We start from the raw sequence: 12,209 nt of genomic DNA, 5'->3' as shown, positions 1-12,209 counted from the left end.
CCTCTGGCAAAAGCTGCTGCCTCTGCACAAGCTCCAGAGAACTTGCACAACAAGGCTAAATAAAATAAATAAACTTAATAATAAAATAAATTATAGTTTAAGATTATCATTAATAATCTAATAGCATTTGAAGTTTTGTGGTGAAGACATGTCTGTAAGATGTTTATGATTTAGAATGGATGTACAACAGCTCTTTCTAAGATGTTTAGCAGATGTTTTTAAGCAGCAGATCTCCAGATCTTTAGCAGACGTATTACAGACGTTCAGACGTCTCCGAGACGTATTGCAGATGAGCAAACTATATATTTAAGATGTCTTGCAGATGTAAATGCAGACGTCAAATAGACGTAAACCAGATGGATTGTGCTATCTGGGGAGGGTCTTACAGAGAAAAAGAACAACAGTAGAAAATAACAGAAAATTAAGTAAAGCTCTTGTGACTTACAATCTAACCCACATAAAGGTTATTATAGAATACTCATCAATTGAAACAATTGAAAACACATTTGTAATATTGTAAAAACTTGAGCTCAAGAAAATAAGAAATGCTTAAGAATGCGGCCGCTTTAAGAGCTGTCTCTCTACGCAGATCTGACGCCTCTCCCATTTATACAACTCTTTGCATTCATTTATTTAACACGTCGAAGTCTGTGCTTAAGAAAAGGCTAGACAAAACAGGCTTTCTGGCAAAATCTTGTGTGGTTATGTTCATTCAAGCACAAAAGAGAAGTTAATATTGGTGCGCTGTCTGACAGTTTCTGACAGAGATTCACTGACGCAGCCTTTGGCCCGTGATTGCATACACCTGACTGGACCGCTGTTGCGTTGTGTTTTGCCGCGTCCGCATCTACACAGAACGCGTCAAAGCAATTGTTTTATATAATTTAACGCTAGACAAAGGATGACAAAACAAACGGATGCTGCATTAATTGCGTTAAATATATTTAACGCGTTAAACTGAAATTTTTGAAAGAATTTTTCAAAAAGAAAAAAGTTGACAGCCCTAGTTACAAGCATTCGTACAAATATCTTTCTCTGTGTTCAACCAAACAAAGAAATTTATACAGGTTTGGAAAAACTAGAGTGAGTAATTCATGACAGAATTTAAATTTTTGGGTGAACTATCCTTTTAAGTTGAAGCACTAAGCTTATTAAACTAAAAAGCAATAAAAATTAAACTAAACATATGGCAATGACAATAAAATATATTAAATACAAAAAATCTATTTAAAAAATGAAATAAAAAATATAAATAAAAAAATAAAGCAAGCACACAACAAAATTGCTAAAAGTTAATGTGAGAAAATAAAGCTAATTTAAAAACAAAACTATAACAATTTTGACCCACATAAATACAGACTAGGATATCAAGGTTGCAGTAAAATTTCATTACCATTAAATCGTTATTTTTGAAGACATGCAAGATAAAATAAGTAAAATATTAACTTGTCTCAAAGTGCTGTTTTTACCGTTACTTACAAAAGCAAACAAATGTAATTCTATATTTCTACGTGTCGTGGACCGACAAAAAGAACAAGAGCACAAAATATGAATGATAAGTTGGCACAGCTCAGTTCACCTACAGTATATCACCTTTAAAAGCATTGACCAAAGGATAATTACATTAAAGAAATGGAAGTAAATACTCAGACGGTTATTATATTAATTCAAGAAAAATGTCACCATGAACATGCTATGTTGTCTATAACATAGTATTTTTAAAGGAAGACACACATGCATGCAAAAACAACACGTCTGTTTATTTCAAATGACACGCTGACCTTCTGATAAACTAGAACGAGCAACTTTAATGATTTTCACAAACAATTCCTAAACAATGCAATGAATTGAAATTCATTTACAGCATTACTATTCCTCAATATCTGTTACTGCTTTGAATTGATTTGTTTACCTGTGCAGATCTTCTGGTAGTTCTGGTTCTCCTGAGGATGCCCAGGAATGCGACACTGAAAGCGGTACTGCCAGAACTCAGCAAACCACGGGTTCCTGGTGTTAGTGTCCAAGCGCAACTTCAGAAAGTAGTCATTAAAAGACTGCACTTCCTCCGTCTGTAGCTTCATTGTGATCCCACCATCTGCTTCCTGCTCATAACCTTCCACCACCTCATCACGATCTGCCCAGCCATCACTTCAGACAAAAGACAACATTACAGTACACGTCAGATGAATGAACATTACTTTCACTGTGCATTCTGGTTAAAACTCACAGATGACATTCATCTTCCCTTAAATCAGCAGTGGGCGCTGAGGCACTTAAATGTTGAGCCTAGAGTTGTTGTGTTATTGCATTTAGAGACATTTTCTCAATGACCCTTATAAATGTAGTCTGTCTTATCTAAATGAGAGCCATTAGTCTTTCAGTGCACCAAAGGACTGAGATTACATTGAAAACCATGGATACTATTTTAAACCACAAAGAAGAGCTGTTTAAGAAAAAAAGAGATTCTTCATTTTACCGGTCATATACGTGTCATCCATTAAAGGGATAGTTCACCCAAAATTTTAATTCTGTCCTCATTTACTCACCCTCTGTATACATTTCTTTGTTCTGATGAACACTAATGGCGCTTTTCCACTGCATGGTACCGTCAGGTTTAGTACGACTCGGCTCGGTACAGCTCATCATAAAAAGATCGGTTTTAATTAAAATATCTCCTTTTATATTCCAAAGAAGAAAACGTACAAGTTTGCAATGACATGAGGGTAAATCGATGACATCTTTAAATTAAATTTTGGGTGAACTTTCCATTTAAATTCAAGCTTACTGTGTGATTGTTACCTTCCCCATTCAGTGTTGCGCTCTCCTTTTACCATTGCTACTCCCATTCACCTCTCTTCTCCTCCTTCATTTAAATCCAGTAGATTATGCTCTGTGTGCCTGACTGTTGCCAGATCCTCTCCGGAGGACCGAGTTAGACAGTGCAGGCTTAGGCTGAGGGCCATTAGAACACATCCAGAAGCTTTTACTAATTCATGGCGCTCCAGTTAGCAGCAGCCTGGCTATGTGTTTCACAAGCAGTGTTCCTGTGCTGGAAGCCCCTCATCACATCTGCTCTCGCCCCCCACACCAGCTTTCATCTGCTTCTATTCCTCTCTCTCTTTCTCACATCTGCATGTGTATGTGTACTTCTAAATACCTAAAACAAGTCCATTCACACATAACACATGTTAGTAGGGATGTAACAATATGATCAATTTCATGGTATCACAATAGCAAAATTGTCTCAATATTATCGTGGTCACGTGACTTTTTGAAACGATAGGTCTTCCAGGCCTTTAACAGAGAATGTTAAACAATATAATAGATATTACCTCTGTCAAGGTCCAGCTGGTGCAGTTTTTTTATTTTATAAGAGGGAGTTTTAAGTCATTTGACCTATCTCATACTATACCTCACACCTCTAAGCAACAGTTATGATTAGAGGATAAAGAAAAGAGGACAGCATATGACATGGTTAATTTGTACATCATTGCAATGTTCAATAATTGTTTATTAAACACTTATGGCACTTTTTCCCAAGTCTTTATTTGTCTTTTTAAATATCGCAGTAATTATTGTACCGCAGACATTACACAGAGGTATTATCGTACCGTGAGATTTTGATCATCCCTACATGTTAGTGTCGGCTTCTTTTTAAACCGGTTTGAATTCACATGGGATAAAACTGTGTAAACTCAAACCTCTTAAACCTTACAACAGTGATAAAGCAGATGTGCTTTAAGTCCTATGGGATGTGGTATAATGCAGCTCCAATGACAGAGCTGTTGAGATGCCTGCAGGCTGTCTCTACTTTAATGTAGTTCTGCTGTAGTTGTTTGAACCTCAAGGTTTGAGACTGACCTCAGAGTGTGTTTGTGAGATGCACCACGGACTGGGAAGTCACACACACATGTGCGCACTCACACACAAACACACTTATGAGTGCAGTTTCCCTGAGATAATACAGTTAATGCTGAACTAACTCAGTATTCCTTATTTTCATTTGTAGAAAAACTAGCAAATGGTGATTAAAAGGCTAGTTCACTCGCCCCAAAAATAATTTATTACTCATGTTGCTTAATACATGTATATGACTTTCTTTTGTGTAACACAAAAGAAGATATTTTGAGAAATGTCTCTTTAACTACCCCTTTAATGGTTAACGGCACCAGGTGTTTTTAACGCAGACTTTCAGAGGTTGAATTTTAATAGCTGGACTTCAACTTAATGCTTAAGCTAAGACAATTTATATCAGAGGAACATTACATAAAGACTAAATAAATAATAAATAACTGTGGTCCCGTTTTGTGCCATAACCTCTTCTAAATCCGCTCTCTTCTCATGTCTCTTTCTTACAATTTTATTCCACTAAACTGAGTTCACAAGTGTGGGAACGTCTCATGCACACACAGAGCAAACTCTCTCTCTCTCTCTCTCTCTCTCTCTCTCTCTCTCTCTCTCTCTCTCTCTCTCTCTCTCTCTCTCTCTTCACCCTCATGACTAATACATCTTTTAAATGTTCAATATGGAGGGCTAATGAGAAAAGGAAGTTTCTAGAGTATTAGCCTTCACAGAGCTTTACGAGAGATCTCTTGCAAAACCGTTATATTCATAGATCTTGATTTCACAAGAAGGTCGTACTGTGGAGAATCATGCAGTACTGGCTGCATTAAAGAATGTGGAATCCAATTCTCCACATGAGAAAATAACCACAGAAAAGCTATTTGCAGAGTCCAAGCGCACCTTGTATTTTAAGACTTAAAATGTTGTTTTGTATTTTAGCATTTGTATACTTGTTTACATTTTTTATCTGTATTTGCATAACTAAACATAGTCACGTTCTGCAAAGCAGAAAATAAAATAAACTTCAACCCAATTACAAACATGTTGATGAACTGTGCCTAACCAAAGTCTATTACATAGACTGGAGTCACTCTTACATGGTCCGTGGACGCTCTTACACTGGTTGTGGACACTGTTCCGCTCAATAATCTGCTTCAGCTAATCTTCTTCCTGCTTCCAGCTTCATGCTGCTCTACTCAAGCAGACAAACCCTTAAAGATCACTATCAACTGTACAGACTACCCAAACCATCCTGTAGCTGTGACATTGATAAGCCTGTAAATTTATTTCCATGAAGAAACACATTTCCAAAACAATGGCAAGATGACAGCTGATTCTGCAAATAAAGTTCCTGCAATATTCTCACAGGATGAGCAGAGCCGAGAGGCAGTGTGATGCTAATTAAAGAGAGGGGCTTGGGAGGGACGCTGGAGTTTCAACGGGAAACTTGGGCAATGTAATAATACGCAACGATTGCGAGGATGAGCTGGAAATCTGAGAATGTTTATTAGTACTTGCTGAGGCAACGCATAATTTGTGCTTCAGACGGGAGTGATACAACCAGCTGGAAAACATCTTAAATCGACCCAAGCTGAATCGACTGGTCTGTTTGTATGGTTTTGGGGCATTTTTGGTCAATCGTTCTGGGAAACCAGCTAAACACCAGGTTGGCGAGGCTGAAAGCCAGCCCTGAATAAACCAGCTAAGGCAAGCAAAACACAAGTTTTTTCAGCAAGGTACCTAAAATTGTGTTGAGCAAATTACTTTTAGATTACCAGAAGATTTCAGCAACCAACAAGCAATACCCTTGCAACTACACAAAACACATTAACCGCACAGAAATGCCCTAAAAAACACTCACCAGAACAGCTTAGCAATTTCATAACAACATCTTTTTTCCATCCAAACACAGAATGCAACTAAACTTGTTCAATGGAGGAAAACCCTAAAGATTAATTGCGACTGGGAACACACAATGCACAAAAGGTGGGTCGTGCTTTGGTTAAACATTTTATTTGGATCGTTGAAACAAACTTGATATTGAATTTCTCTGTCCTGAGAGCAGGACAATCTGTTCTTATGGAACTATCTCTTGGGCACATGCTTTATGGGACTCTATAAAAAGGTGCGAGAAATATTGCGGCTGAACTCTATTAAATTGTTCATTAAGAGAGCGAAGCAAAGACTGTGTCCAATGTAGCTTGACTATTCTAGGCAATCCAATGTAATAAGTGTTAGGCGAGCTCCCTGCGAGACTGAGCATGTTGATTACAAATTACAGAGTCAATGTTTTTTTGTTTCTGTAGAAAATTACAGCGCTTGGTTTTTGTTCGAAATGAGACGCCTCTGAATAAACAAAACACACACACGCACACGCACACACACACACACACACACACACACACACACACACACACACACACACACACACACAAACACGTATACACTAAGAGCAGTGGGACCTTAAAGAGATAGTTCTTCCAAAAATGAAAGTTCTGTCATTATTTACTCATCCTCTTGTCATTTCAAATCTGTATGACTTTCTTTCTTCTGCAGAACACAAAAGGAGATATTTTAACAGTGGTAACCATTGACTTGCATTGGTTTTGTGTCCATTCAATAGAAGTGAATGGGTACCACCATTGTTCGGTTACCAACTTTCTTCAAAATATCTTTTGTGTTATGCAGAAAAGTTATAAAGGTTTGAAATGACAAGGAAGTGAGTAAATGATGACAGAATTTTCATTTTTGGGTGAACTATACCTTGCCTTTCACTCGCTTTCAATTCCTCTCTCACTCCATCTCTAGCTAACTTTCTTAGCTTTAAGGCTTGGACATGAAAATACAAGACATTTCATTGAATCTTCATTCGATCCCAAAGCCATTCTTTCTCTCTCTCTCTCTCTCTCTCTCTCTCTCTCTCTCTCTCTCTCTCTCTCTCTCTCTCTCCCTCTCTCTCGCTCAAGTACTGATAAAAACACATTCTTTCGTGTTACCCAACTGATAACTGAATAAGACAGGGTCATGCAAATCCAAAAAAGGATGATAAGCCAGTCTCCGGACACAATGTTTTGACCTAGAAAGTCTGTTTGCTTAATGTGATGGTCTGCCTGTGATTGTAGGTGGGTGGGCTATAGATGTTGCCTTGATACAGATTAAACAAGATAGCTGCTACAACTCATTTCCCCATCTTCAAGTCTGCAAAGGAATATGTCTGTGAATGTTATCCGGCACTGCACCAAATTCGCTGACAATTCTGAGAACAGCCTTTGAAAGAAAATGGTTTTATGATAATATCTTTGTCCACTTATAGAGGGCCAATCACTATTGAAATAAATAACGACTGGCACATTATTAATTTTCAAGTCATTAGCGATAACATGATACATCCATTAGATTGAAAAAACCCAAAGAGCATCTTTTGCGCGCCTGCTGGTTATTTGGCGTCGGATACGTTTCCTGAGAGGCTGCGAAATTGAATATTTAATACTCAGCCCACAGCATCTCCACGGCTCTCTAAAATTAAGTGACCTCCCTCTCTGGCACATCCACAAAAACACACAGTCGCACAGTATAAGACAAAGACAGGCAGTTTACAGGGATTTGCCAGACAGCTTCTGAATCACAAATTATTCATTAATGGTGAACAGTGTGAAAAGCGCCTCTGTTCACAATGTCTACATTTAAGCTCATCTGGTTTCCCTGGAAACTTGTGCATTCTGTAGCAACATGGATATTTCCAAGCATTCTGATGCGTACTCTCTCTTGCCAAAATGACAAAGCATATACTGTATGAACACGCCAATTTAGCGATAGAACTTTTGAAGAAATAAAACTTCAAAGTGCTGAAAGTGAATCATCATCCACTTCTTTCCAAAACCGTGCCTACAAAGATGAACCTAATGGTACATAATTTGATCTCTGAAATTCTCTTAAACAGCAATTTTGTCAGATTTTTTGCTTCTTGTGCATAAGAAAACATTCTGAATTTTACATTTACATACTATGTGCACTATAACCGTGAGCAAGATGGAGCATTTGGACTTCTTTGCCCTATGTGTCTCTCCAAGGCTATCTTTTCTTTTAACATGATTTAAAATAAACAAATTACAGCATTTTCAGTTATGTAGTTTTGCTCATTTAACACTTTTTAGCCTTACCTCCCAATTAGCTGGAACTCTCCGGAAACGCTAAGACGCCTCATGGCCATCAGCAGGCCACGCACGGTCATTCCCTCACAGAAGCAGACAACCACGCGGGCTTTGGGCAGGCGCTCGCGCAGTTTCTTAAGCAGGCGGTCAAAGTGTTTCTCTCCGGCATTACTGTAGATCTTGTCAGAGTGGGCGATACAAAGACCCTCCTCTGCTGCCAACTCCTTAAAAGCTTCCATGCCGCTCTCACCATAGTTACCTGCGTCCACATGCAAAATGGAGGACGGTTAATAAACCATTATTTAAAGCATGTGCCTGTTTGTAAAAGACATGGAATGGAAGATGGATTACCGACACTGATCCAACACCTGTCTGACCGATCAGAGCCCAGGATAAGAATGGATGACAGTTCAACATGGAGGACACAAAATGACAAGTAGACAGGCAACTGAAAAAGACATGAAATGGAGAAATGGTTACCACCATTTGACACAGAAATGGCAGTAGTGTTAGAATGAGAAACATTTGATCTCAATTTTTAATTATTATTATAATAAATAAAGCAGTAACAAAGCAATAAGCCCCAGGGGTCCATGAGGTGCAGTGACATTACAGTGATAAGAGTGTTTACACCTTACCAATGACAATGAACAGACATGAGTTGCTTATTGCTTAAAAACAAATGACAACAGCAATATGACAAAACAAATAATCAATATTTGTAGTAATAAGAATCTGTAATAGCAGAAACGCCACAACAGGTCACTTGAAACACTGCGTGCTTTTTAAAATACTTCATGAATCAGAAACAGGTGAACAACGGCTGCAGTTTATAACAGTATACACTTAACAGTGTAACAGCCAGGTGGTACTGACATCCTGTTGTAAAGGCAGCCGAGGTCAGAGCTGTTGACTGTACTCAGGAGAACACTACTACCGTCTAATCTGAAGAGATGAGTGGTGTGTGCTCTCTGATGACTTTCTTCACGTTTGTCTCTGTGCTGTGGGTGTGCAGGTGACAATCGGAGCAGATTCACAGGAAACGCTCTCTGACAACAATTCTATTTTACACTCTTTCGCTGTGTTGTCTAACAGCAACTTTATTTCCTTTTAAGCTACAAGTTATTAGGTTTCTCAGTGCTACCTATCTATCTACAAATGTATGTGTGTGTATATATATATATATATATATATACTGTATACTATATATGTATGAAGAGTTTGGTTCCAAAATGAGATATCTCATTTTTCAAAAATAAAGTTTTTTATTATGTTATTATGTTTTTATTGTGTTTTATTGTGTTAGTTAGCTGTATTTTTTAGTTATTACGGCTTAAATCAAAACAAACCAACTGCACTTTGACTGATATTAATTGGAATGCACAATAAAAAAACATGATTTAAAAAAAAAAAATTAACCGGAGTTATTTCATTTTGGAACCAAACTCTTCATATATATGGATAAGTATATGTATATATATATTTATATGTATGTATGTGTGCATGTAAATGTGTGTATGTATGTACAGTATCTCACAGAAGTGAGTACACCCCTCACATCTTTGTAAATATTTTATTATATCTTTTCATGTGACAACACTGAAGAAATGAAACTTTGCTACAATGTAAGGTAGTGAGTGTACAGCTTGTATAACAGTGTACATTTGCTGTCCCCTCAAAATCACTCAACACACAGCCATTAATGTCTAAACCGCTGGCAACAAGAGTACACCGCTAAGTGAAAATGTCCAAATTGGGCCCAATTAGCCATTTTCCCTCCCCGGTGTCATGTGATTCTTTAGTGTTACAAGGTCTCAGGTGTGAATGGGGAGCAGGTGTGTTAAATTTGGTGTTATCGCTCTCACTCTCTCATACTGGTCACTGGAAGTTCAACATGGCACCTCATGGCAAAGAACTCTCTGAGGATCTGAAAAAAAGAATTGTTGCTCTACATAAAGATGGCCTAGGCTATAAGAAGATAACCAAGACCCTGAAACTGAGCTGCAGCACGGTGGCCAAGACCATACAGCGGTTTAACAGGACAGATTCCACTCAGAACAGGCCTCGCCATGGTCAACTAAAGAAGTTGAGTGCACGTGCTCAGCGTCATATCCAGAGGCTGTCTTTGGGAAACAGACGTATGAGTGGTGCCAGCATTGCTGCAGAGGTTGAAGGGGTGGGGGGTCAGCCTGTCAGTGCTCAGACCATACGCCGCACACTGCATCAAATTGGTCTGCATGGCTGTCGTCCCAGAAGGAAGCCACTTCTAAAGATGATGCACAAGAAATCCCGCAAACAGTTTGCTGAAGACAAGCAGACTAAGGACATGGATTACTGGAACCATGTCCGGTGGTCTGATGAGACTAAGATAAACTTATTTGGTTCAGATGGTGTCAAGCTTGTGTGGCAGCAACCAGGTGAGGAGTACAAAGACAAGTGTGTCTTGCCTACAGTCAAGCATGGTGATGGGAGTGTCATGGTCTGGGGCTGCATGAGTGCTGCCGGCACTGGGGAGCTACAGTTCATTGAGGGAACCATGAATGCCAACATGCACTGTGACATACTGAAGCAGAGCATGATCCCCTCCCTTCGGAGACTGGGCCGCAGGGCAGTATTCCAACATGATAACGACCCCAAAAGAAGCTGAGGGTAAAGGTGATGGACTGGCCAAGCATTTCTCCAGACCTAAACCCTATTGAGCATCTGTGGGGCATCCTCAAACGGAAGGTGGAGGAGCCCAAGGTCTCTAACATCCACCAGCTCCGTGATGTCGTCATGGAAGAGGACTCCAGTGGCAACCAGTGAAGCTCTGGTGAACTCCATGCCCAAGAGGGTTAAGGCAGTGCTGGAAAATAATGCTGGCCACACAAAATATTGACACTTTGGGCCCAATTTGGACATTTTCACTTAAAGGTGTACTCACTTTTGTTGCCAGCGGTTTAGAAATTAATGGCTGTGTGTTGAGTTATTTTGAGGGGACAGCAAATTTACACTGTTATACAAGCTGTACACTCACTACTTTACATTGTAGCAAAGTGTCATTTCTTCAGTGTTGTCACATGAACAGATATAATAAAATATTTACTAAAATGTGAGGGGTGTACTCACTTCTGTGAGATACTGTATGTATGTGTATGCATGTATGCATATATGTGTGTATGTAAATACAGTATATATATTTTTTTTTTCTTTTTGCTGCTGTCCTTACAGAACCTCAGATGTCCAGGAAATGAAAAAAACACAGTACTTTTTTAAACAAATAAATTCTGTGATGTCAAAGTTGACAAGAAATACTTCTTATTGGTTAGATATTTGCAAAACCCAGTGACAAACATAAAGGGTGACAAATGTATGGCAAAAATTTAAATCACAAAATATCGAGATATGAGATTTCAGAAGGACAGCAGCAATATCTATTTGGCAATATGAGTAGAGCTCAGTATAAACACAGACCTAACATTGTATAATGCTATACTATGCACTAAATATTCAGTTTTGCTCCATTTGTCTTTATTTTGTGTGAATCTGCTTGTAAAGGAATTTTACATTAGTTTAATGTAACGGAATGTCTATAAAATATTTCCGTACAAACTTGTGTTAAACTGATGCTTGTTTAGATCTGGCCATTAAAATGTCTTCAAACCAGATATAATATTTGGCTATATAATTAGTGTAATAAAGCATATCTGCTGTTACTATGGGCAACAGACAGAGACTTAGCTGCTGACGTTGTATTTGTGTGTGTGTGTGTGTGTGTAGGCCTATACATAAAAGTATTGCCTGCAGAAAATTTGTTGTACATTATTACATTATATGAGTTTATTAGAGGAAAAGTTATCTTACTAATTAGTGTTCACTTAAATTTGAGTAGTGGACAATAAGAACTTCCAAATAACCAACTGTGTCTACGGCACCATCTTCCAGACATTACAACTTAATATAATTCATACTGGGTTTACTTCAAATAAGTCTGCTGACTGTTTCTAAATGGATTTACGGGGAATATAAATTGAATCGTGTTTACTTTAATTCTGTTTCGCTAGTTGATAAAAGACTGTTTGCTGTTCAAGAAAACAGAAAGTGATGTGGCCCATGAGAACATTATTCATCTCAATGTGGAGTTTAACAGACTATCATTTCCACCTAGTCTAAAAACATCAACAACCTAATGTGAAGTGATACACACAATGCTGGGACAAGCACAAAATGTTTGCG

The 12,209-nt window shown here is 38.3% G+C and overlaps 1 protein-coding gene across 1 annotated transcript in view; it reads right to left on the bottom strand.

Moving 5' to 3' along the window:
* Positions 1 to 12,209, bottom strand: part of grm1a (glutamate receptor, metabotropic 1a) — a 31,496-nt gene that overhangs the window by 17,017 nt on the left and 2,270 nt on the right. Inside the window, exons 3-4 of the mRNA XM_057353270.1 lie at positions 8,004 to 8,253; positions 1,913 to 2,148 (exon numbers count right to left, since the gene is read on the bottom strand). Coding sequence (XP_057209253.1) covers positions 1,913 to 2,148; positions 8,004 to 8,253 — 486 coding nt within the window. The remainder of the gene's footprint in view (positions 1 to 1,912; positions 2,149 to 8,003; positions 8,254 to 12,209) is intronic.

This window comes from Triplophysa rosa, linkage group LG15, assembly GCF_024868665.1.
Source record: "Triplophysa rosa linkage group LG15, Trosa_1v2, whole genome shotgun sequence".
NCBI lineage: Eukaryota > Metazoa > Chordata > Actinopteri > Cypriniformes > Nemacheilidae > Triplophysa > Triplophysa rosa.
The sequence above is the reverse complement of the archived record's forward strand: the minus strand, read 5'-3'. Positions and strand labels throughout refer to the sequence as shown.